Source organism: Microcaecilia unicolor, chromosome 1 (genome assembly GCF_901765095.1).
Source record: "Microcaecilia unicolor chromosome 1, aMicUni1.1, whole genome shotgun sequence".
In the NCBI taxonomy this organism is placed as follows: domain Eukaryota; kingdom Metazoa; phylum Chordata; class Amphibia; order Gymnophiona; family Siphonopidae; genus Microcaecilia; species Microcaecilia unicolor.
In genome coordinates, this window is record NC_044031.1 from 300,040,841 (window position 1) to 300,068,346 (window position 27,506).

Here is a 27,506-nt window from a genome sequence, read left to right on the forward strand (position 1 = left end):
TTTTAGTGATATTCAATTGCCTATTTCATATTTATATCTACATATGAGAAGCTTTCAAATAAATTTAAAAGCGTCCAATAAAAAACTAAAAAACCTTTTGTCCTCCACCATTTTAAGGCATTGCTATTCAACTGAAACAGCTTTAGACTTGTTACAGATGACCAATAATTAAAAAATGACATATGGATGAAGCCAGCGGCAATAGGTTTGCTTCCTTTGTTTTGAGTGAACGGGGATGACAGCTGCGCTGGGAGGGGAAGCGGTATACTGTCCTAATTGGCTTCCCTTGCCTACAGTGGACTAGATAGTGCTCACTTCCACTCCTGTTTATTAAACCTCCTTGCTATAAACAGAAGAGTGGGGAGGGGCAACGTAAGCGTTTTGTTATAGAAATTAAGTAGAGATGTGGTAGCCGTGTTAGTCCACTCTTAAGGTTATCAATAGAAATCAAACAAAATAAAACCTGGAGAAAGAAATAAGATGATACCTTTTTTATTGGGCATAACTTAATACATTTCTTGATTAGCTTTCGAAGGTTGCCCTTCTTCGTCAGATCGGAAATAAGCAAATGTGCTAGCTGACAGTGTATATAAGTGAAAACATTCAAGCATTACTATGACAGTCTGACAGGGTGGGAGGATGGGGGTGGGTAGGAGGTATGCATTGGGACATCAAAGCATATCATTGATATTCTAACAGGATGGGTGTGGATAGGTGAGGGGTGGGGGTGATCAACAGAGAAATACAGCTTTATGGTTTATAATGGGCTAGGAACCCCAGATCCTTGTTAAGTCCTTTCTGTTGTGTGTTAAAATATTCAATCATTCTGACTTCAAAGGTCTTACGTTCTTGTATGGTTTTAAAGTTACCTTTCAGTATTCTCACTGTGAAATCACTGGTACAGTGTCCTGGTTCTGTGAAGTGCTGTCCCACCGGAGTGGGGGCCCTACTGGCTGTATTGTTCATGTGATGTCTATGTAAATTGAATCTTGTCTTAAGCATCTGGCCTGTTTCTCCAATATAGCATCCTTCGTTACATTTTTACACTGAATGATATATACCACATTGGAAGATGAGCAAGTGAAAGATCCCTTTATGTGGAATATCTTTCCTTTGTGGATAACTGTGGGGTCCTGTGAAATATTTTGGCATAGTTTTGCAACGGGATAAATTACAGGAAAGTGTTGCCCTTCTGTTCCTTTTCAGTCTGTGATGGAAGTTACTTATGAATTAGCTTGTGTTTTAAGTTGGGTGGCTGTCGGAAGGCCAGTACTGGTGGGGATGGGAATATCTCTTTCAGTAATTCATCCTCCTGGAGTATAGGTTGTAGATCTTTAAAACTTTAAAACCATACAAGAACGTAAGACCTTTGAAGTCTGAATGATTGAATATTTTAACACACAACAGAAAGGACTTACAAGGATCTGGGTTTCGTAAGCCCTTATAAACCATAAAGCTGATGTCTCTGTTGATCACCCTCCCCTCACCTATCCACACCCATCCTGTTAGAATATCAATGATATGCTTTGATGTCCCCAGCATACTTCCTTCCCACCCTGTCAGACTGTCATAGTAATGCTTGAATGTTTTCACTTATATACACTGTCAGCTAGCCATTTGCTTATTTCCGATCTGACGAAGAAGGGCAACCTTCGAAAGCTAATCAACGTATTAGTTAGTCCAATAAAAAAGGTATCATCTTATTTTCTTTCCATGTTTTATTTTGTTTGATTTCTATTGATAACCTTAGAAAATTAGAACACGTAAAGCCAGTGATGACACTTCTCACAACTCCCCCGTACCTCCGTCCTTACCAATGGAAATGATCCCGTTTATTCAAACCGTAAGGAAGACGTGTGGTTAATTTTTTCTCGTTTCCGGGAGCAGAGGCTTTTGGGTGACGTCAGAGTTTCAGTGAGGCGTTTAGGTTTGGGGTGGGATCACGGCGCGTGACGGCTGACGCAGGCGGAAGTAGGGCCCGGGTTTGTTTCTCGGATGAGGAAGTAGAGCGCGCGACGTACCGTGAGAGAGAGAGAAAGAAATACCAAGATTCTGTCAACCGACCACCAGCTGAAGGAAGGGAGGTCCGGACTCAAACCCTGAAGTCGCCCGCCGGCCCCCAAGGCCCTGAGATTAAAAAGCACGCCCGGCTATGGCAGCCAACGGCACCAAACTACAGGTAAGAATTGAGGAAAAGGGTATCTGCTGCCCTGTCGCCCTGTGACCGGGGGTAGCGTCGCCATGCGCTTAGTGACATATGACCCTGATTTCCGCCGCTCAACTGTTATCACACAAGTGTTTTTGCAGCTAACAAGTCGAGGAGCTCACAGCTCAGCCCACACTGTCCCTCTCCCGTGACATCAGCTGTGACGTGTTCAAACCCCTTTCCTCTTGTTTATATGTACATGTATATAGTAACAGCTTTTGTGTCGTCGTCCCCCCATGTTGAGACTGGTGTCCTAATTCGCTTATAGAAAGGGAGCTTTAAATAAAGGGGCTGCTAGTAGCAGGGCGGGGTAACTTCATTGAATGAACCCTCCTAAGTCCTTGACTCAAGGAGAAGACCTGCCTTATATAGGACAGTTGGGCAGGTAACTTCAAGAGAAGATAATGAGAGCATAAAGAAAAACTTAAATATGCTTAAGTATTTAACTTAAGTGGTTTATACTGATATTTATTTCCTCAAATGTCTTTATTGAAAATTTTGAGTTAACAATAACGCAAAACCAAAATAAGAAAATCTCAAGAAATTGAGCTGCAATAAATATACAGATAAACCACTTCTGTATCTTTTAGCAGTGTTTGTGTTACTAGATAAATCTGAATCTAAAGTTTACTATTTCCTGACTATAGCAAGCGTACTCTTTTTGAATAGTATTACCCAATTTCACCACATATAAACTGTCAGTTGTGAATTATCTTTCCAGTTATTAATAATAAGCTTCAAAGCTATACTTATAAGAAAATGGTGCTTTATCTTCGTCAAATAGTAAAATTTTTATCGATAAGGCTTTCCAAATGTGGTGAGAGGATAAATTTTCAGTAAAAATGAAGATCTTCTGCAATTTATCCAATATTGTTATAGAAGTGGAGTTATAGAGTGGAGGAGTGGTTAGGGTGGTGGACTTTGGTCCTGGGGAACTGAGGAACCGAGTTCGATTCCCGGCACAGGTAGCTCCTTGTGACTCTGGGCAAGTCACTTAACCCTCCATTGGCTGCCGCATTTAGCCTGCTATGAGTGGGAAAGCGCGAAGTACAAATGTAACAAAAAATAAAAATATATCTAACCAAAAGGTTTGGAGGTTGTCACATCCAAATTATGTGGCCGAGTGTGCCGATTTTATTACAACAGGGCCAGCATAGGTCAAACAGTGACAGGCCAAATGATTTAGATTTCCTTGGAGTCCATAAAGGTCAGTGTAGAAAAATACATGGATTGTGTGATGTAGAAGAGGTTAGAGATGCTGTAGGGCCTAGCAGCCAAAACACACCATTTATCTTGAGAAAGTTGACCATTGATGTCTCTTTCCCACACTTTTTGGGTGCCTAAACAAAAATTGAAATATTTTATTGTAAAAAAACAGAAGAAGCTTTAAGTGAAATAGACTTAAATTTCTCAAGTAATGTATTTATTGAGCTCTTTTTTTTATTCCAAGACATTTTATTGAAATTTTAAACATATCAAAAAAAAAAAAAAAAAAGAGAGAGAGACATATACAATAGTCAGTATGTCAGTGGAGAACAATGTCCTGGTAGTCTGATGGAACAGTAAAGAGAACATAAAAAAATAATATATGACAAAAACAGGGTCCTAAATAACATGATAAAGTGATAGTAGCAAGAAAAGGAGAAAAATAAAGGGTTTATATATGTAAGAGAAACTAAAAATTTGCATGGTTTCAAAAGTACACAGGTATTTGAGAGAATGTATTCATAGTGTGTACATATTATTAGGTTAAACTGAGAAAGAAGATAATGTTTAATAGGTTTCCATATTTTGTCAACACGTATAGAGAGTTGAAGTTTATTAGCAAGAGAGACTTCAAATATGTGAACTTGTAATACGGAATGCCACCATAAATGTATTTAAAGCTGTGAGTTATCCTTCCAATTAGGACAATTTTAAGAGCAATTACTGTAGATATGTATAGTTTGAAGTTGTAATTGTCAAAGGGTCTATTAAGACCTAAGGAGCCAAAAAACGTTTTACCTGGAAATAAGAGTTCAGGGACTTGTAACAGTGGTGATATGTTCCATACATTAGTCCAAAATAAATACGTGAGATGGCATTCATACAGCATATGTAATAAGGTGCCTTTATGAGTTATGCATGACCAATATTGAGTATGGGCAAATAGGCCAGCTACATTCATCTTCTGTGGTGTCCATATTTATTGAGCTCTTATTATTATTATTATTATTATTATCTTAGGTCCCAGTTACGACATCTTAAAGAATGGCTAAGTTGTAACTAACAAAAGCATTGAGGTGGTGGAAAGGGCTTCCGCGCTTGCCAGCCCAGCAGGAACTGGGCAGCACACAGCGAGCCCCAGTGCTACAGAAGTATGAAATATTTTTGTAGCGCCGGAAATGGCGCATGCTGGAGGTGGGAACTACTGCCGGGGCTCCCCAAGTGAAATAAGTTGATTCTATGCTAGTTTGTTGTGGACATCATTATACTCTGAACACAATTTGCACGAATTTTGAAATATAGCATAGGAAGGGGTTGTATGATAATTCTGTCTGTCATTCTCTAATTTAAACAATATTTTTTTCTTCTTGTAATTTGATGGTAAAGCCAGATATGATCCCTTTGATAAAGACCTTAAAGGCATCCCACCAGCTATCAATAGAGGTATCAGATATTTTGTTAAACTGACAATAATCATATATACTTTTTTGTATGAGTTCTGTAAACCCTTTTTCGTTAATCAATTTAGCATTGAATTTCTAAGTTTTATTCTTATTTTCAGTGCTTAACAATGTTAAATGCAAAGAAACAGGTGCATGATCTGAAATTTAGGTAGGATTTCAGATGTATTAACAAGAGGAACCAAAGTATCAGATATAAGAAAAAAATCTGTGAATGAAAAGTGAAATCTTTTACTGATGGATGCATTAAACTCCAAATATCATATAGATTAAGTTCATCCATTATATGCAAAAGGAGGTCTGTATTTTTAGAGGAAGAAGGGAGACATCGTTACTTCCTATCAAGCATATTGTTGAGAAATTAAAATCGCCACCTAATATAATTAGAATCAGACAATTAAAGCAAGCGAAGCAAGTATATGCTAAAGAATTGAAAAATTGGGAATTATCATAATTTATAGCTTAAACATTGCATAATGATCCAATCATATAGGCCGATCTACCTTCAGTATCGGATAACCTGGAATTTATAGTTAGGGGAAGAGTAGATTTAAAAAGGATAGCTGTACCATTTTTGTATTTATTGCTTGGGATATAATACCTTAGTATATTTAGGGCACCTTTTACCAAGCAGTGGCAAAAGGGGCCTGCACTGGAGTCAGCACGTGTTTGACGCAGGCACGCTCCCTTTTTATCACAGAAAATAAAAGGTACATCTTTTTTTTTTTTTTTTTCCAGGAAATGGCTGTTCAGCAAGTGAAGCACTTGCTGCGCCTTTCAGGGGTATCCCCTACCACCACCCATTGAGGTGAAGGTAAGGGCTTCTATGATAACTTGGCAGAAACCGGGCAATGCGTGCCACTGCCCGATTACTGCCAGGTACAAACCGGCACTACAAAAATGTAAAAGTTTTTGTAGCGCCAGATATGATGGCACGGTGGGTGTGGGAACTACCGCCAGGCTTCTGCAGTAGCCCGGCGGTACTTCATTTTGACAGAGCGGTAAGCCCACATTGGGCTTACAACCGCTTTGTAAAAGGAGCTCTAAGAAATTAAATGGGTTTCCTGAAAAAATATAATATATGGGGAAATTGAACAAATGTAGGACCATAATTTCTACCATTTAAAAGGATTATTTAAGCCATTAACATTCTAGGAAATAATATCTAAGTTGTTAGACATGAGAACTTTTATGGGACAAATATCCAGGAAAACAGAAAAGTAAAATGCATTAAGCATAATAAATGAAAACATTGAAACTTGAGACAAAATATTATCTTGCAGCTCAATTCAACCAGGAAGGAAATAACCATAACGTACTAAGACAACTGTTTATGTGCCTACATGCAGCAGTTACAAGATTAAAACATTCACCTCAACCCATACAAAATGTGAGATGTCAGAAATACAAAAATGACAATATTCAAAAAACATTTGAAAGATAATACAATTTAATTATCTGTAAAGAAATCAAAATATTAGACATTACATCAGGCATCTTTGTCTGAAACTCCCTTCTGAGAAAAAAATGAAAGTTTATGTGGGCAAAAGCTGAGTATAAGACTGATCCTCCATTACCAAGTAACCTTTTTGCTGTGGTAGTCGTGTAGAGGAATTGGATCCTCCAACAACTTGGTCACTTTTTTTAAAGTGATCTGCATGTTTGCTGGAAAAAATAGGCCATATTTTGCTCCAATTCTCCTCAGAGAAGGACGCATATTAAGGAACCTTTTCCATCTGAGGACTTTTTTATGAAGGTCAGCCATTATAATCATGTGACCATCCAGCTTTATTGGAGCTTTTGATCTTGCAGCCTTCAGAATAAGTTGAGCCTGTTGAAATCTTGGGGATTTTGCAACAATCAGCCTGGGGCGTGATGCACCTTGTAAAAGATTAAATGGAGTTCTGTGCGTTTGCTCCGATTCTAGAGGAGAGGAGTTTAATTGGAGAGTTTTCGGGAGCCAAGTTGTTAAGAAATTCAATATATCCTCACCATCGTATTTTTCCGGAAGACCTAAAATCTTGATGATATTGCAGCGTGATCTATTATTTAGATTTTCTAGATCTTGTTCAAGTGCTTGAATCTTTCTAGAAATGCGCTGTAACTGAGAATAATGAGCTGCAAGACAGTTGTCACACTGAGCAATTCGAGATTCTTTGTGAAGATACGTGTTTAATTGCAGTAATTTCATTTAAAAAATTTGTTTAGAGGCCCCGTTTTCTTTAGTTATACTTTTTAAGTTGTAAAAGTTCTTGATAGAGTATGAAGGGAGATGTCGTCTTTAATCTCTGACAAGAATTTGCAAGGAGAAGGAGGGTTATGCGTCAATCTTTTAGTTTCCTGGTTATGAGAGGAAGAATGTTTCCTGTGCTTAGGAGAAGCCATTGCAGTAGAAGGAAGAATGAAATATGTAGTTCTGTCTTTATGATAAGGTGAAATAAAAATTGAGGCGAAGGGAGCTGTATGCTGTCATCTTGAATTGCATGCACGAGTACCCCATAACGTAGATATTTCTAGAGTTCACTTTCTCTTGTAAGCCTGTGGCCCTTATTTACAGCGTTTGTGTGTGGCTCTTTAGATCACAACATTCTGCTGCTGTGTTAGCAGAATCCCTCAGGATATCATCTCCAGTTTTGCACATATGATAGGAATGAACCTTATCTCTATGCCAGAGTATGTCGGAGATGAGTGTTAGCAGTGAAATTGGGAGATGAGTATTAGCGCTTAGATGACGACTCTCTGGCTGCATCAGCTAAGGCCGAAGCTGGGCTGGCTTGTACGGTCTAAGTCCCACATATAGCAATCCGGTTTAGGATGGGCTGGAGAGAGCTTCGGAAACTCCAGTAATTTGAAACGTGAGGACAGTGCCGGGCAGACTTTTATGGTCTTTGTCCCGCAAATGACAAGACTGATTCGGATAGGCTGAAGTGGGCTTTGATGGCAACTCCAGTAGTTGGAACATAAGGACAGAGTTGGGTGAACTTGTATGGTCTATGTCCCAGAAATACCAAAGAAAGACCATGATCAAGTATATAAATATCACGTTCATTGTTGATTTAAATCTTGAATTGATAATGTTACTGTTGGGCAGACTGGATGGACCATTCAGGTCTTTATCTGCCATCACTTACTATGTTACTATGAGACCAGGCTCAACTTCCCGTGCAGCACAGTTCACCCTCTTGGTGAAACCAGTTGAGGTAGAGAAGCAGGGTCCCATCTGAGAGCGTCACCTGCAGCTTCTGCAGACCACTCACAGGGCAGCAGAAAACTCGACACAGAAAAGCAGTCTCCATTGAAGAAATCAGGTGAGGGGAAGGAGACAGGATGAAGGTGGGGTGGGGGAGGGTACATATAAGAGAGGGAGAACAGGTGAAGGATGGGAGGGCATGAGGGAGAGAGAGAACTAGAGAGGTTTTTAATGAATGCAGTATTAACCTGGATTTAAACATGGTTTGAACTATTTTTTGGAAGGAAATTCCATTAACAAGATTGAATGGATGGAAAAGGAGAGAGAAATAGGGCAAGACTGGATGGGTGGAAATGAAAACAAATGGGGCAAGATGGGATGGGAGGAGAGAAAGACAGAACAGGCAATGCTAGAATAGGAGAAAGAGAGAGTCAGGATAATAGTGAATAGGAGGTGGGGGAGGAGGCAGTGCTGAATGGGGCTGTAGAGACAGCAGCGCGGGGAAACATTGCATAGGAGGAGAGAGGGAAAGAGAAAGACGGACAATGCTGCATGGGAGTGGGAGAGAAAGAAACGTGGTCATGGCGAATGGTGCAGGGGGAGAGGAGGATGGACAGGGTCAATGCTACCGTACATTCCAGGGGCAAGGGATACATGTATGAGAGAGCGTGAGTGCTTGAGCTCACACACACGTGTCTTGGCCCTCCAAATGCTACAAAATATTAAATGTGGCCCCCGATTTAAAATAAACAATTGGACAAGCCTGCCCTAGAGGGTTATGTTGTGGCTCTCAATGTTAGAAGCAAAGTTGTTTCAGTAGCCCACTCGAGTGGCCTCCATTGAGGAAATTTGCAAAGCTGTGACATGGTCTTCTGTCAGTACATCAACATTTCACTACTTTTTGTTTTTTGGAGTCCAAAATCCAACTCTACCCTCCTAGGCCCATGTTTGCGCTGTGCCAGACTGCACTCGCAACAAGTCTGTATATAAGTTTAAGTTGTTGGGTTCCTGGTTGGCCTTGTCATTGCAAGTCCCTGTTGTCCCTTGGTTGTTTTCAGTGAGCCTGGTAGCTAGGGATTACCATATGTGAGAATATAGTGTCCTGCTTGTCCTTGGAGAAAGTGAAGTTACTCACCTGTAGCAGATGTTCTCTAAGGACAGCTAAACGTGTCTTCTCGCATCTTTTCTTTCTTCTCTTAGGAGTTGTATTCTATTAGCCTTTTTACTATAATGTTGTTCCCGTGCATTCATGTTGAGCAGAAGGGCACCTGCGCATGCGAAATGTGGCACCACCAAAGGCTTCTAGATTTTTCTTGAGCGCTGGGTATCATTTGTACTGGGGCTGTGTCAGATGATGTCGCCTATATGTGAGAATACAGTGTCCAGCTTGTCCTCTGGAAAACACCTGCTGCAGGTGAGTAACTTCACTTTGCTGTTCTTTCATCTTGATTGCATGCTTTCTTATTGAAGGATGTCTTTTTGTTTCTCCTGCAGAAAGCAATAGACCTGGCTAGCAAGGCATCTCAAGAGGATAAAGCAGGAAATTATGAAGAGGCCCTTCTCCTGTACCAGCATGCCGTGCAGTACTTTCTTCATGTTGTTAAATGTGAGCTATATTCTTTACAAGTGATTAATTTCTTAAACTAAATGATGGTTAACAAGTTTAATTCTATCAATAACTTGCTAGCATTTGCTCCTCGAGTTCCATGCCGAGGGATGGAGTGCAGCATTGGAAACATCCAACAGTTTAGGAACTAAAGAAAAAAATTTCCTTCCTATTGTGTTTTGTTTTTGTTTTGTATTTTTTTTTTTTTTTTTGCATCCTTTTTACTTGTGTATGTTTTCTATTGTGGCCCTTCTTCAGCCTAAGTATTCATGTAACTTCACTGTAGCAACTTCTCTAGGACAAGAGAATGCCTCTTTATTTATAGAGTACATTTTCCAGTCGTAATATCCACAGTGTCTCAGAACCAAATAAACATATAGAGCAAGTCATCAACTTAGATGAATATTTTCTTGTCATCAAGCAGATGCAGCCATTACAGATGGGTTGTGTCCATCAACCAGCAGAGGGAGATAGAGAGCACACTTTTTTCAGTGCCTCATACCAGCTTGCTCCACTGCCTCTCTTCAGTATTCTCTATCTCCCCTAGCAGAGTGGCTGCAGCTTCTTCGAGCTCCATCTAAAATCTGCCTGGAGGTTGCTCCTGTGCTTTTGCCAGTTGTTAGCAGGGGTGTTGGAGGCTATAGCAGCTTCACTTTAAAGGCACATAGGTTCGCCCTTTCCCTGCCTTACCCATACCTCCGTGGATGTGGACACATTGCTTAGCTTTCCCTGTCCTTCCCCACCAACAGTGGCTGCAGGCACATAGGTTCGCCCTTTCCCTGCCTTTCCCACTCACCTGAGCCTCCGGAGTTCTATTTACCTCTGCTTTCCTCACAGCGTTTTAAAAAAAAAAAGTTGTGTCGCGCTTTGGCGCTTAGACGCTGGAACAGAGGTTTTTCCTTGCCTTTTTCTGTGGGACCAGAGCTGTGATACTCGGTCCTGTGAGGTAAGAGTGTTTTCTGACTCCTCCGGGGTGGGCCCGCGATCGGGGCGATTTTGGCACGAACCGCCATTTTGAATTTTACCGCCGTTTTTGGCGATGGCTGCGGAGACAGTAAAGCACTGTTCCAAGTGTGGCAAGCGCAGATCAGCAGCGGGGCTCTGTAAATCGTGCTGTACAGACGTTAGAGCCGGCCCGAGCATGGCGAGCGACGATTCTTCGCGCTCTGAGCTGGCAGCGGGCGCCATTTTGAATTTACCACATGGCGTGACCTCCGCTGAGACGGAGAGTCTTGAGCCCGGGGGGAGGCCTCGGAGTGAGGCTGATATGGGAGCTACTAGCCCCGGCAGAGATCCGGGTGCCCAGGGTGAGACTTTCTCCCCTGATTTTGTCTTATTAATGCATAAAGCATACATGCTTAAAAGAGCTCTCCCACAAAGCCCGGCACGGGCCTCTTCTAATGCCCCCCCCCCCCCCCCCCAGTGGATTCTAGCCTGGGTATGCCCTCTGAGGCGTTATTCCCTGATAATTGGCAGAATATGAAGCGCAGAAGGACTCATTCCCCTTCAGAGAGTGCTGCATCTCCTTTTTCCCCCCCGTGGTCGGGCTGCGAGGATTCTGAGGACTCTGGCAGGCCTTCATGGTCTGAGGAGCCAGAGTCTGGTGCAGAAGTGACTCAGGATCTGGACGATCCCTCCGCGGTGAGGATTTTCCACCGTGATGAGCTGCCAGCGCTTATTTCTGATGCCCTGCAGGCTCTCTCTATTGAGGACCCTGCCAGTGGCACAGCCTCCTCTGTGAATCCTAGGATGGCTAGTACCAAAAAGCGTGCTCGAGCCTTTCCTTTGCATGACTCCATCCAAGATCTTATTTCGGCTCAATGGGCTGACCCCAAGGGACCTTTGAAAGTTTCCAGGGCTATGGGGCAATTATACCCTCTGAGTGAGGAGCATATGGCTCGCTTTGCTATGCCTAAAGTGGATGCCCTAGTCACAGCTGTGACAAAGAGAACTACCCTCCCTGTTGAAGGAGGTGTTGCCCTGAAGGATATTCAAGACCGTAGACTGGAATCAGCACTTAAACTGTCATTTGAAATTGCAGGTCTCACTATTTGGGTGTCTGCATGCAGTTGTTATGCTGCTAGAGCCTGCCTGGCTTGGTTGCAACAGGCAGTGGAACAGCCCGGTGATGGAGCGGAGCCCTTTTCAGATGTGGCTCCGCGGATGGAGTCGGCCTTGTCCTTTCTTGCTGACGCCCTTTATGATATTGTCAGAGCTTCGGCTAAACACATGGCAGTAGCAGTGGCGGCTCGCCGTCTTCTTTGGCTACGGCATTGGGCGGCGGACATGGCCTCTAAGCAAAGGTTGGTGAAGTTGCCCTTTCAAGGCCTTCTCCTGTTTGGTGAGGAGTTGGAGAAAATTGTGAAGGGCCTGGGTGCCGCTAAACCCCAGCGCTTGCCTGAAGATAGGCCTCGGCCTTCCTCTAAGGGTGCGGCGGTCCACTCCTCTTACAGACCTCGCTTCCGTGAAGCTCGAAGGTACCGCCCGGGGCGTTCTGCTGGGTTCACTTCTTGTGTCCGTTTTCAGCAGAGGAACTGCTTTCGCTCGGACAAACGTTCCACAGCAACTGGCTCAAGGCCTGGAGTTCAGGGGCGACCCTCTCAATGATGGTGCGCTGGCTCTTTCCTCGAGTCCTGTCATCGGAGGACGTCTTTCCCTCTTTGCCGAGGAGTGGGCCAACATTTCCTCAGATCACGGTAAGAACCTAATTTTCCCATAAATATTCAGTATTGTGCTTTTATAGTTGTTTTATAGTGTATTTTTTACTCCCTCCCACTTGCCCCACTTTCCCTAGCATACAGGCATAGAACATCAGCTATAGGGCGATTTAGTCCTGAGTTGACTCTTCTCTGCAGTCCGTCAGTACATAAATGGGTGCAATTTACTATAATCTAACCCTTAAAATTCCCCCCCCCCCCCACCTTCCAGCAAAATTGTATATTTCAATAAAAGACTCTTAGCTGTTTGTGATAGATGTTCTCAAATAGATGCCTGTATTAGCTTAAAAGTGCCTCCATTGAAGTGAAGGGCGGCCACTCTAAACTCAAAGTCCTGGATTTCAAGCGTGCTGACTGTAGTAAAATGGGGGAATACCTGAGGAAGGAGCTGATGGGCTGGGAGGACGTATGAGAAGTGGAAGGACAGTGGTCCAGGCTGAAAGAAGTAATAAATAGGGCCACAGACCTTTATGTAAAAGGAGTGTAAATAAAAGCAAGAGAAAAAGGAAACCGATATGGTTCTCCAAGCAAGTGGCTGACAAAATAAAGGCTAAAGAATTAGCGTTCCAGAAATATAGAAAATCTCAAGAACAGGAACACGGGGAGGAATACCGGATGAAACTGAAAGAAGCCAAGAGAGAGGTACGTCTGGCGAAGGCGCAAGCGGAAGAACAAATGGCTAGAAATGTAAGGAGGGGCGACAAAAGTTTCTTCAGGTATATTAGTGAAAGGAGAATGACTAAAAAGGGAATTGTGAGACTAAAAGATACTGCAAACCGCTATGTAGGTAATGGTGAAGAAAAAGCCAATTTGCTAAATAGATACTTTTGTTTTGTTTTCACTGAAGAAAATCCTGGGGAAGGACCGCGAGGGACTGGCAAAAGTACACCTGAGAATGGAATGGATATAGCACCGTTCACGGAAGAGAGTGTATATCAACAACTTGGAAAGCTAAAGGTGGACAAAGCCATGGGACCGGACAGGATCCACCCCAGAATATTGAGGGAGCTCAGAGAGGTTCTGGCGGGTCCTCTTAAAGATTTGTTTAATAAATCCTTGGAGACGGGAGAGGTTCCGAGGGATTGGAAAACGGCGGAGGTGGTCCCTCTTCACAAAAGTGGTGATAGGGAAGAAGCTGGAAACTACAGGCCGGTAAGCCTCACTTCGGTTATTGGAAAAGTAATGGAAGCGATGCTGAAGGAAAGGATAGTGAATTTCCTGGAAGCCAATAAGTTGCAAGATCCGAGACAACATGGTTTTACCAAAGGGAAATCATGCCAAACGAATCTCATTGAATTCTTTGATTGGGTAACTGGAGAATTGAATCATCGACGTGCTATAGACGTAATCTACGTAGATTTTAGCAAAGCTTTTGAAACGGTACCCCACAGGAGGCTCTTAAATAAACTCGATGGGCTGAAGATAGGTCCCAAAGTGGTGAACTGGATTAGGAACTGGTTGACGGACAGACGCCAGAGGGTGGTGGTAAATGGAGTTCGCTCGGAGGAGGGAAAGGTGAGTAGTGGAGTGCCTCAAGGATCGGTGCTGAGGCCGATTCTGTTCAATATATTTGTGAGTGACATTGCCGAAGGGTTAGAAGGTAAAGTTTGCCTATTTGCGAATGATACTAAGATTTGCAACAGAGTGGACACCCGGGAGGGAGTGGAAAGCATGAAAAAGGATCTGAGGAAGCTAGAAGAATGGTCTAAGGTTTGGCAATTAAAATTCAATGCGAAGAAATGCAAGGTGATGCATTTAGGGAGTAGAAACCCACGAGAGACTTGTGTTAGGCGGTGAGAGTCTGATAGGTACTGAGGGGGAGAGGGATCTTGGGGTGATAGTATCCGAGGATCTGAAGGCGACGAAACAGTGTGACAAGGCGGTGGCCGTAGCGAGAAGGTTGCTAGGCTATATAGAGAGAGGTGTGATCAGCAGAAGAAAGGAAGTGTTGATGCCCCTGTACAAGTCGTTGGTGAGGCCCCACCTGGAGTATTGTGTTCAGTTTTGGAGGCCTTACCTTGCGAAGGATGTTAAAAAAATGGAAGCGGTGCAAAGAAAAGCTATGAGAATGGTATGGGATTTGCGTTCCAAGACGTATGAAGAGAGACTTGCTGACCTGAACATGTATACCCTGGAGGAACAGGGGTGATATGATACAGACGTTCAAATATTTGAAAGGTATTAATCCGCAAACTAATCTTTTCCGGAGATGGGAAGGCGGTAGAACGAGAGGACATGAAATGAGATTGAAGGGGGGCAGACTCAGGAAAGATGTCAGGAAGTATTTTTTCACAGAGAGGGTAGTGGACGCTTGGAATGCCCTCCCGCGGGAGGTGGTGGAGATGAAAACGGTAACGGAGTTCAAACATGCGTGGGATATGCATAAAGGAATCCTGTGCAGAAGGAATGGATCCTCAGAAGCTTAGCTGAAATTGGGTGGCGGAGCAGGTGGAGGGAAGAGAGGTTGGTGGTTGGGAGGCTAGGATAGGGGAGGGCAGACTTATACGGTCTGTACCAGAGCCGGTGATGGGAGGCGGGACTGGTGGTTGGGAGGCGGGAAATACTGCTGGGCAGACTTATATGGTCTGTGCCCTGAAAAGGACAGGTACAAATTCAAGGTAAGTATACACATATGAGTTTGTCTTGGGCAGACTGGATGGACCGTGCAGGTCTTTTTCTGCCGTCATCTACTATGTTACTATGTTCTTCCATAGAGAACAGTTATATGCTAGGAGAGGTCATGTTGACTGTTCAGAGTTTCTCACATATATATTTATTGAGGTATATCTATGAGCAAAATTTGCCTTGGGCTCTTCATTTGCAGTTAACAAGCATACATGCCCCCAGAAAGGTACTGAAATGAGAGCTGCTGCTTCTTTATCTGAACCATTTTGTAAAGAATACTGACTATATGGATAAATAATGGGTCAGAACCAAAATGGATATTTAACAAGGAGGTATCTTAGCTTATCAATCGTAGAATTTTTTTTTTTTGAAAGGGGTTAATAAATGTGGATAATGGTGAGCCAATTGATGTAGGTGTTTCTGGATTTTCAGAGGCTTGAAGCTTGTCATGAGGAACTTTATTCAATTAAAAAAAATCATGGGATATGAGGCAGTGTGATTGTGGATTTGCTAACTAGTTAAGATATAAGACTGAGTAAGGCTAATTAGTCAGTTTTCTGAGTGGAGAAAGGTAAATAGAATGTTCTAGGGATCTGTATTGGGACATACTTATCAGTGATCTGTAAAAAGAAATAACTGAGGTGATCAGATTTGCACAAAACTGAAAGCTGTTATATCACAAGCATATTGTGAGAAATTGGGGTGGTGGGGAAGTATTACAAAACTGGGGAAGTGGGTGTCTAAATGACAAATGAAATTCAATTTGGACAAGTGCTAAGTGATGCACTTAGGGAAACATAATCCAGATTGTAGGTTATATGATGCTGTGTTCCCAGGAAAAGGATCTGGACATCATTGTAGGTAATACATTGAAATGTTCAGCTCAGAGTACCTTTGCTGCCAAAAAAAAAAAAGCGCAAATAGAATGCTAGGTAGTATTAGGAAAGGAATAGAAAAACAGATATTCTAATCTCTGTATCACTCCTTGGTACAACCACCATGAGTACTTTCAGCAATTCTGGTCATCTTATATCCAAAAAGATATAGTAGAGCTAGAAAATACAGAGAAGAGCAATGGAAATTATAAAAAGAGATGGATCAGTTTCCCTGTGAGGAGAGGCTAAACAGGGGTTCCTTAACATTAGCAGCAGATGAATCCAGCGACATGTGGATTGTGTCCATCTGCCATCAGATGGAGATATGTCTTATAAGACGGAGTGCTCCTTGGCCAGTCAGTATTCTCTATCTCCAGCAGGCGGATGGATGGTCTCTCACGTTCTCCTGGATTCATCTGTTAGCAGCTCCTTTCTCAGTTTAGTAGAGCTCTGCAGTGTGCGACTGAGCAGTGCCACCTTTAGGGGGTACACCTGGTCACCCCAGGTCCCTCCCCCCATCCTGCTTCCCTCTCCGGCTCTTCTCCTTCCTCAAAAAAAAAAAAAAGTGCCATTTCTCCGCAGATAAAGGAGCCTTTTGGATCTTTTCCTTCTTATCTCTCCTCTTGACCTTTTCTCACAGCAGGAGAGGGCATGGACCTTCATCCCACGCTGTCTGCTCCAGAGGTTGTTTGGCTAGGCAGTCCATGTCTCACTGTTGAAGGACGGTGTGGAAGCAGATCAGCATTTCCCCACAGTCATCGGTGAACCCGCTGCGGCTAGGTCTCCAGGCCATTTGTGAGATTGTGGTCTGCTATGCTGCCCCTGTTTTCTTCTGCCTCAGTGTTGCCTGCTGGCGTGCATTAGGCACCTTCCTACTAACTTTCCCTCATGGCAGTGCAGGCATCTTTTTGCCCTCATTCCCACCTGGGCTGGAAAGGCTGAGTGACCTTTGGTGGCTTCAGTGCAGCAGCAGTCTTTCTCAGACTGTGCTACCTGGGGCAAGTGCAGTTCTTCCCCTTTAGTACTACTGAGGGGTGTCATTAGCTCCTGGTTCTGAGCCCGAGCACAGCAGCGGAGCAGTACACATGGGGCTTGAGTCTCCTGTCAAGGCCTAATTAAGTCTCCCTACTCTGATTTTCTTTGCAGTTCGGAACTCTAGAGTCTCCTCTATTTGTTTTTCAGTTGGCTGTTCCTTTAAAACAAAAAAAAAACTGAACCACCCAAACCTTCCTTCCCCGCAGCTTGGTAGAGCCTTCGTTTATGCTTTGGGCACCAGGTGTCGGTGAACCATCTTGGATTGTGAGTTTTCTCTAACTGGTGCGCTGTTCACAGGGACCTCCTGAGAGTCCATTGTATTTGTGGCAGACCGGAAACCTCAGGGCTACCTTATGGGGTTTTCCCTCTGGTGCAGGGCTTGATATTTGGAAAACAAATGCTTGTTCTGGACAATGACTGGCTGGCTGGCAACATGCTGGTTTGGGCATCCTATGGGAAGCTTTGGCTCTCCACTCTGTTTCAGAGGGGCATGTTCTACTTTTCTATCCGTTAGGGGATTTCCCCTTGCCGAGCTGTGATTGTCAGGCCATTGAAGCTTGTCTTAGCGTAATAGCTATGCTGCGTCGCAGTTCTAAACTTACCTGGGCTGCTGTTCTCCATCTGTTCTTCTCTCTGAAATTGGTGCTGACAATGGGTATGCTATTGAATGACAGCTACGGCCACCACTGTTTGCAGTGACTCCGCTCACTGGTTGCTTTCTAACTGCTGTTCTACTCCAGCTAGTTCTGCCTCTGGATATGATCAGGAACTAGCAGAGGCGTTGCTTTCTGTGCAGTCTTTACAGCCAATTCCAGTGCACGGCCATGCCAGACGTGTCTTGGCACTCTCGATAGGATGTTGGTGCTAGCTTAGGCTTTTGATAGCTGCTGTAGCATCTGGTCACATTTAGCAGGCTTTATTTTGCAGGTTACTTGGTTGAGAGACGCGCTGGAGCAGTTAGTTGAGGACCTAGGGTACATTTGAAAGTTCTTTTACTTCATCCTAGCCTCATCTTAGGTTGCTTGCGGCCAAAGGTTCTAGCTCAGGCACAGCTGCACCTTTCCGTGCTGGGAGTGAGGTTCACTCCTTGGGTGTCTTATTAGCAGGCGTACTCTCCAGTGTCCATGGGGACTGGAACTACCCTTCTATAGACCACTGTGGTTTGGTCTCATTTCTCTGGATTGCTCTGGCAGTTCTCCACTTGCATGACAGTGTTCTTGATCTCTCCATGGAAACTACGGCTTGTATGTGGAGTGGTGTCAGCCCCAGGGCATGGTAGTGGCATCCTTCCTTCGCAAGAATGGCTTTTAAGATTGGCCATACCTCTACAATGGGCCCAGGTGCAACTCTTCCTATCAGCTGTGTCTGCAAGTTTCTCCCCAGATGCTTTCTTCTTTCGCCTTGGGCCTTATATACAATTTCCCCAGTGTTGGTTGGTGTGTCTGGAGGGGATATTCGACCTGAGCCTAAGAAGACATTTCTTCTTGTTGCTACTCAGCAAGATGCACATCTGGGTTGAGATCTCTCTTCCCCCCCCCCCCCCCCCCCCCCCCCCCCCCCTTGTCTCTGCATCAAAGTAAAGATATTCAAATCTGGGCACAATGACTGTTTAACGGTGCCTACTGTGCATCGCTTTGGGTGAATATCTTCATAACGGCGGTTAGTAAATCCAAATCCATAAATTGTTCTAGTGTTCTTCCATGAGTCGATGTCCGTCTTGCATCTCTTTGGTGGTCCCATCTCTGCTAAGCGCGTGGGAACATTCCAAGATCCGTCTGTTGCAATATGTGGTTCCGATGCTGCTCATTATAGGGTGTAATTCTCTGACAAGTTCCCAACCAGGCTGCTTCCCAGGACTCAGCAATGGATTTCCCAAAGCCCATCTTCTCTTTGAACTCTTACTCTTCCTACTCGGTTCATCTCTCTTTGAGCCCTCCAATTCAAACTCTTTCAAGGGTGGGTTAAGTGCAGCCTTCCTCTGCACTTCCAGCAGCTTTTGCTCTCCCACCATGACTATCTACAGCTCGTCGGCTGCTAGGACATGCCTTGGGCGGGTGTTGCAGATTTCCGATTTGTTCTAGGAGTCTGCCTGTCAGTCAGCTGCGGAGCTGCCAGTTTTGCAGTCAGGGTTGGCATTTAGCGAATTTCTTGTCTGCCTTGGTTTCGGGCATTGGCTGAGCTAACGTCTTTGGCAGACACCCCTCATTTGCGTTGGTTGCGCTACTGGGTGACAGAGGTAACTGCACACTTTGCCTAGTTCTGCTCTCTTTTCGGAGCCATGTGTTCTGTGGTGCAAATGGGGAGACGGTGGACAATTGGAGTAATTCAGAATCTGTCTGCTGGGGGGCCAGAGTTCCACTGCCAGGTGCTCTAGTCCAGAGCAGCCTACTTTTCTTTAGTGATCAGGTTTTATGCTTAGGCTGGGTGCCAACGCTCCAGGTGTGGTCCGGTTGGGATACTCTGTTTATTTCCTGCAAAGGTGATTCTACTGTTTCTACTTTCCTCATTATTCACCGGTACTTTCCCAGGGTTTCTTTCCATTTGACAGACATTTGCTGACATTTCCAGTTTTCTGCACTATCTGGAAGGGCCCACTGTGTTTTTTTTTTTTTTCAATTCTCTTTATTGTCATCAGTACAATACATGCTCATAAAATGCACGATCTGATACAAACCATCAACACTTAGAACAGCATGACCTTCGTCACAGAAATATACGCAAATAATATACATGAAGCACAATTGCACTAACATTTTCTTCTATGCCCTTCCCCCCCCCCCCCCCCCATCCCCCCTATATGATCTCCATTGGTGATAGGAAACCTTACTATCTTATCATTTCCTCTAACTTCTGCCAAAGCAATGCATACTGCCTGTTGTCTGTGTTTGGAGATTTCTTATACAATGTGTTCTCATACCTTGCCATTTCTTTAACCTTCGCCACCCAACAGTTATAGGACACTGGTTCTACCTTTGTCCAACACTGCAGGATAGTTTTTTTAGCTGCCAGGGTAGCCATATATAAAAATCTCCGCTGTGGTTGAGAGAACCCTTGTTCTAGGAGATCTGTCTGGTCCCCCAACAACAACGAATGGTAGGACCATTCTACCGTCTCCTGGAGCACTGTGTTCAATACCCCCAAAATTTGGTTCCATAGTTCCAGTTTAGGGCATTCCAGGAAACTATGTAGGAAGGTACCAATACCTGCCTGGCATTTGGAGCATGTGTCCGATTCCCACAGCTTCATTTTCTTCCCCTTTTCACAAGTAATATATGCCCTATGGAGCAGTTTAAACTGAGTTTCTTGCCAATCCGCAGATTTGACAAATTCGGCTAGTGACACAAACAGGAAATTAAATTGGGGTTGCGTATACTCGGTTCCCAATTCTCTATTCCATGCAGAGACAGCTCCTCCCTTCCCACTAGCTGGTATAGACATCTTCGTCAACTTATACCACGTAGATAATTTATTGCCCTTCGGGGGTAAGCATAACACCATCTCATCCATTTTTCCATATGTCCATCCCTTCCCATACTTCCTCCATGCCTGTAGCCAATAATGTCGTGCTTGCAGATAGTGTAACATTTGATTATTTGGGATCCTCCATGTTTCCTTCACTTGCGAGAAGGTAAGGAAACTATTGCCCTCTGTGGACACCAGATCTCCCCAAGTCACACATCCATTCTCTGCCCATCTTTTAAATACAGAGGGTCCCATGCCCACCGGGAAATCTACCAGTCCCACCATTCTCTGAAAGGGCGAGGCAAATGGGCTTCTATCCTGTCTGCTCCTCCACCACTTCCATGCCGTGCGGAGCGGTGTAAGAAAGCTAAACTGCTTGTTTGCAATGGTGCCCAGCCCTGGAGAGGTGTGTAATAGATTTATAAACGAATATGGTTTGCACCAGTCCTCCCACCAGTGGTTTGGGGTGAATTTTGATTGGCCACTAATACCTTCGTGTATTATACGCATCAGGGCTGCCACGTTGTAAAGGCGTAGCTCAGGTAGATTAAGACCACCCCTCTCCCTGTTGAGTATTAACACCTGATGTCCTATGCGTGCACCTTTATGCCTCCATATGAATGATCTTATAGTGGGTCTAAATAACCTTTCATCCTGTCTCTTAATCCAAATGGGTATTGCTTGCAATGGGTATAATAGCTTTGGCAACAGAACCATCTTGACCAATGCTATTCTTCCATAAAGTGATAGAGGGAGATCTTTCCATCTCTCACAAGTTAGCCTGATCTTATCAATTTGTTCCATTATATTTTTCTTATACATCACTAATGGGTTAGTACTCAAAAAGATCCCCAAATAGCGCATTGCCTGTGATACTGGTGGTATAGGGAGACTATCAAACCTTGAGTTATCTTGAGTTCCTGATAGTGGAAGTAATTCAGATTTTTCACAATTGACCCTTAACCCCGATACGTCCCCGAACTGCTTTACTAAGAGTAATGCCTGATCCAGGTGAGTAAATGCATCCTGCAGATATAAAAGGATATCATCCGCAAATAAATTGATGCGGATCTCCTTCCCCCCCACCATGAGGCCCCTAATCTTGTCACTCTGCCTTATTTTAATCGCCAGCGGTTCAGTTGCCATCAGGAACAGGAGTGGCGACAGCGGGCACCCTTGCCTTGTTCCCCTTTGTAACTCAAAGCCTTCTGTTAGGGTGTTATTTATCATCAGCCTCGCTCTTGGTTTAGTGTATAAGGTCTTAACCCACTCAATAAATCTGCCACTGATCCCGTACTTCTCCATCACCCAAAAAAGATACTGCCACAATATGCTGTCGAAGGCTTTTTCCATGTCTAGCCCCGCTATCACCTCATTCCCCTTTGTTCCTTTATAAGTGTGGATTGCCGCCAATGCCCTGATAAGATTCATTGAGGCGTACCGGCCCGGAACAAATCCCGCCTGATCTTCCTGTACTACCCCGGATAGAGAGAGATTCATTCTTCGAGCTAAAATAGCTGCTAGGAGTTTAACGTCCTGGTTTAATAAGGATATGGGGCGGTAAGATCCCACCTGCCCTGGATCCTTTCCTGGTTTAGGGATTAAAATAATATGTGCTAGATTTTGGTTGTGTTGTCCGTCAGCTCCTCCCCCTGATAAACCATTAAAGAAGTCAACCAGTGGTTTAGTAATATCTGTCATTAAGATCTTATAGTATTCAGGCCCATATCCGTCTGGGCCTGGGGCTTTAGTCAGCTTTAATGCCTTAATGCCTTGTTTGACCTCCTGCTCTGTTATAGGGGCGCTTAATCGTTGTGCTTGATCTGTGTCCATCTGCGGCAAATGCAGGCCCTCAAAGAAAGCATCCCTCTGTAGTGGGTCTAATTCCCGCACTGCGTATAAAGATTGGTAGTAGTGAACAAATTGTTTATGTATTTGAGCTTCTTCATGGTACACTCTGCCTGTACTATCCTTTATTGATGTAACAATCTGTCTTTTCCTGTACGGTCGCACTAGGTTTGCCATAAGTTTCCCTGCCTTGTTGCCCCATTGAAAAAGTTTGAATCTCTGAAAATATATGTCCCTTTCAGCTCTGGCATTAAGCAATTGATCAATACATTTACGAAGCCGACCCAATTTCTCCCTATACTCTTTATCCATGCTTCCCATATGTTGTCTACGCACTTGCTGGTACTCGGCCGACAATGTTAACAACTCTGCCTCTGTTTTTTCCTTTTTCCCAGCAGTGTACGCCAAGATGTGGCCTCTCAATACAACCTTGGCCGCCTCCCAATATACAGTTGGACTCACTTCCGGGGTTTTATTATCCCTTTGATAATCTGCCCACTTCTCTCTCAAGTATGCTTTAAACGCATCGTCTCTGTATAGGGTGGGGGAAAACTTCCATACCCTCTCCGTGGCTCCCTTAGTATATTCTATGGAGTACGCGATAGCTGAGTGATCTGACAATGTGTTATCCAGTATGTGTGCTGCTTTTGACACCGGGAATAGGGCCTGTGATACAAGAAAGTAATCTATTCTAGAATACGAATTATGCGGATTGGAGAAAAATGTAAAGTCTGAATCATAAGGGTGTAAAATTCTCCACACATCTATCAACCCCAGTTGGTGTATCAGAAAATTGACTCCCTTATGGTCCCACCCCTTAGTTTTGGATTTACTTGGTTTACAATCAATAGTAGGATCTGCAGTAATATTGAAATCCCCCCCCCCCCCCCCCCCCCAAGATTCTCTGGTATTCCGGATACAGCGCCATCTGTGCCACTATATCTGAGAAAAATTTATGGTTGTATGTGTTTGGCCCATATATGTTGCAAAGGCTGATCTTTCGGCCCCACAACTCACCCATCACTATGACATACCTTCCCTCCTTATCTGGCTAAAGGCAGCTGTTTGTGTACTAAGATAGCAACTCCCCTTTTTCTGCTGTTAAAGGATGAATATACCACCTCTCCCACCCACCCTCTCTTCAGTTTCACATGTTCCGAGCTGGACAAATGGGTTTCTTGGAGAAAGGCGATATCCGCCCCCTCTTTTCTAAGCCAGGACAGTATTTTGGTATGTTTAACTGGGGAGTGAATACCATCTACATTCAAAGATATTATCTTCAAATTAACCATCTCCCACTTTATAGTCTATAATCCTCATGCCGTCCACTCTGCTCTTTTTATGTTCCCGGCTGGCCTCCCAGCTGGACCCACCAGGAACCCTCTGCTTCTGAATTTCGGTTTCCATCAAAAAACATCTCCAACTTCCCCCCTGCAGGCAATTTATCCCTTCTCCCCCCCCCCCACCCTTCCCTCCCCCTCCCGATTCCCCCTTGCTGTCTCCTTCCCCATCATTCACACATTCCCTAACTCCTCTCCCTCCCATCCCTCCCTCTTCCCCTTCAAAGCCCTTCTGATTCCTCCTCTTCATCATCCTTCTCCTTCCCGTCTTCATACAGCAAGGAACATACACCATACTCCCCCCTCGAACTCTTTGCCCAGTTATACACCTCCTAACCCCGTAACATCTCCCCACAGCAAAATCAACAGATCACAACCTATGTACATAACATTCTTATAACTTGCTGGAATTCTCTCTATAACTTTTGCTCGAGAACTCTGCACTTTTCTCTGTAACTTTGGACTAAACCGCCACTGCGCCAGTACATCAGGCCCATGTTTACTACATCACCCACTCGCTTAGTTCCAGACTTCATAGAAGCAATGTCCTTGATAATATCCTATTCGTAACTTTTTAACATGTTTGGGGGGCATGAGTTTTTCTCCTGATATCTCAGGTCTGACCCCAATCACAGGGGATCTCTTAATATCAATATTGCCCCCCGTCCAAGTCTTTCCAACTAGGCTCTCGTTATGCAAACAAGGAATAAATTCAAAGTTAAATCAAACCATTAGATCCCATTCGATCTGTCCCACGGAGAGGTGTCTCCTTCAACAGTTATTCTCTTGCTGGTACCTCTCTGTTCAATCTCTCCATAAACGCTTTGGCCTCTGCTGCTTCTTGGAACATCAGAGCTTTTCCTTCATGCCACACTCTTAGCTTCGCAGGGTATAAAAGTAAAAATCTGATGCCTTTGCTATACATCTGAGAGCACGTGGGAGCCATTGCTCGTCTAAGCTGCGCCACCGCCAAGGAGTAATCGTTGAACAGTAAGAGTTTATGTCCATTATATTCTAGTTGCGTTTGTCTGGATCTCCCCTGCTTCAGCAGCGCTTCTTTCTCCCGCCAGTTGGAAAAATGAGCAATTGCTGTTCTGGGTTTGTTATCTCCTTCTTTCCGGCTCCCAATACGATGTGCACGGTCGCATTGCCAAGTGCCAGTTCCTCCTCCTAGGCCCAACTGCGAAGGGAGCCATTCGCTAAAAAATTTGTAAAGTTCTCCCTCTTTCACTTCCTCTGGAAGCCCTACAACTCGCAGATTATTGCGGCGATTTCTGTTCTCTTGTTCCTCCACCTGTGCCTTGAGAGCTGCTGCTTCTTTTTGCAGGGTTTCGATCTGGGCCGCCATACCCGTTGTCGTATCTTCTTGGGCGAGCACATGCTGTTCCACCTCTGTTAGCCTGCAGGCCTGCGTGTCAAACTTCTCATTGATTTCCTCGACCGCAGAATGGATTTTGTTTAATCGGTCCTCCAGTGTTGCCGCTACTGTTGAGGATATCTCTTTCGCCCATTCTCCCGCGTTTTTCTCAGGCCCAGGTAAAGATTCTGGAGACATCGCCATCTTGGCAGCCTTTCCCGCGGGAGTGTGCTTATGTTTTATGGCGCCCTGATTTCTAGTGGGCATACCGCTCGTCCCGTTTCACCGATTACGATCAGGTTCGTGCTGTGAGTTCTCTGACCCTTCGCGTTATCTTTGGGCCCTTCGGGGTGTAAAAAGGATTTCAAAAAGCTGGTTTTTGCAAAGAATTCGAGGGAGCTCTCCCTTCCTGCTGCTGTTCAGGAAGCAGTCATCACGTGACCCCCCCAGGGCCCACTGTGTTATCTTGGTCCCTCAGTAGGGCAGGCTTGACTTCAGATTTCTACAGGTTCTGTGGTTTCCGAAGCAGTGTCTTCTTGCAGATCTCCGTCACGCTCGTCAGTTTGGTCCTAAAGGGGATCTCCCTTCAGTCCATTTTGGCCTTCCCTTGCTGTCACGATTCCTGGTTGGAATCCTTCGGATTTCCCTGGAAGACAGATGTTGGGCAGCCCCATGATCTGTCTTACATGTCTTATTCAGTAGCTGTCTTTTAGGTTTGGCGGTTTTGTCCGCTGCATCTTTTCATGCCTTGGGGCTCTCCAAGGGAGCTTCATGTTCTCACCCTATTTCAAGACTGCTTTGCTACATCCCACGCATCTCTGGATTCTTCTGCTGATGCTAAGGAACAAAACATTTTCTTACCTGATAATTTTCTTTTTTTTAGTTGCAGCAGATGAATCCAGAGTCCCACCCTGGTTTTGTGGTTTCCAGAACTTCGTATCGGTTGGGTTTTTATATCGAATCTTGTTGCAGCATTTTCCCTTTAGCTGGACGGTTGTGGTCGGTTTGCAGGTTGGCAGTTCTGGGTTTGGCACTTTCCCTCTGGGGACGGAGAAATGTTATAATTCTGTTTCCGTCTGCTTTATTATGAGATATTCTGACTGATCAAGGAGCACTCTGTCCTATAAGACTGTGCAATTATCTCCACCTGCTGGTAGATGGACACAACCCACAAGTCTCTGGTTTCATCTGCTGCAGCTAAAAGAAAGAAAATTATCAGTTAAGAAACATAATTTTTTTGTTAGGACCGTTCAGCTCGCAGAAGAGAAGGCTGAGAGGAGATATGATAGAGGACCATAAAATTATGAGTTGAGTGGAGAGGGTAAATAAGTATTTGCCTTTTCAAACAGTACTAAGACAAGGGCAGGGGGTTCTTAACCTTTTTTTGTTCCTGCACCTCTTTAACTGATCAGTGAAACCCTTACATCCCTTTCTTAAACCACAGGTCTGCTAGTAACTACTGACAGCTACATGTAGCTGTCGTGTCATTAAAATTAGACTGGTACACAGTATTACCAATAACTTTCCTAATAATAATTTCCTTCACTGTATGTAGAAAGTTTCATAAATTGCCAGAGACTCTTCTCTGCGCTCTGTTTTAACCTGTTCCTGCAATCCTTGGGGGTGTATGCACTACTGGTTAAGAACTCCTGTACTAACTTTTAAAACTAGAGGTTTTTGTTTGTTTGTTTGGGGGGGGGGGGTTTCACCCAACAGGTATAGAATTTGTCACTGAAAGATTAAATGAATTCAGTTAACATAGCTGAGTTCAAAATAAAAGGTTTAGTTAAGTTCCTGGAGGAAATGTCATTAAACCATTATTACCCAGGTAAACTTGGGGAAACCACTGCTTTTCCCTGGGTATAAACGAGAAAAGCTCGAGTTCTGCGAGTTCGGATAATACAGAGTCGAAAAGGGAGGGGAGAGGAATGGGGAAGAGGGGGAAGAGGGGAGGGAGGTTAGGGGACTATAGATAACAACTTGATGACAGCAGGTACCAAGGAGATAGAGAAGAAAGTACTACTGTCTGCGGAGGACAGAGGGATAACTCAGGCTCACTGAAAAAAAGGGGGGGAAGGGAGGTATGAAAGGGGGGGCAGAGAAAATTTGATGAGGATTTGCACAATAATATGAAAGCTGAATAATAGTAGCTTTCAACTTTCTAGGATATGACATTCAGAATGTTTGATTAAAATTATCATCATCAATAAAATGGTAAAATCCTAAATCTTGGACAAAACAAAAGGGGGGGGGGGGTTATGGGATTGGAATGAGTGTGGAGAAAATTGTTCAAAATTTGATGATGAGATTATTACCATGCTCTTATTTAGATGTTTTTGTTCTCACTTTATTGTAAATTGAGCTTTTTGGTTGTTTATCCTGTTGAATCATCAATAAAAATTGTTAAAACATAAGTTTTGGCAACAAAAACAAACAAGCAAGAAAAGCTCAATTATTTTGGATCCTGATAGATACTTTTCACATGGCTTGGCAACTGTTGGAAGCAGGATGCAGGTCTTGATGAACCTTTTGGTGTGACCCAGTATGGCATTTCTTATATTCTCATCTATTTGTGTTTG

The 27,506-nt window shown here is 44.0% G+C and overlaps 1 protein-coding gene across 1 annotated transcript in view; it reads left to right on the forward strand.

Annotated features, from left to right (window-relative positions):
* Window positions 1–1,939: 1,939 nt before the first annotated feature.
* The window catches only part of VPS4B (vacuolar protein sorting 4 homolog B), a 121,300-nt gene continuing 95,733 nt past the window's right edge, over window positions 1,940–27,506 (forward strand). Inside the window, exons 1-2 of the mRNA XM_030207500.1 lie at window positions 1,940–2,179; window positions 9,557–9,668. Coding sequence (XP_030063360.1) covers window positions 2,153–2,179; window positions 9,557–9,668 — 139 coding nt within the window. The 5' untranslated portion in view covers window positions 1,940–2,152. The remainder of the gene's footprint in view (window positions 2,180–9,556; window positions 9,669–27,506) is intronic.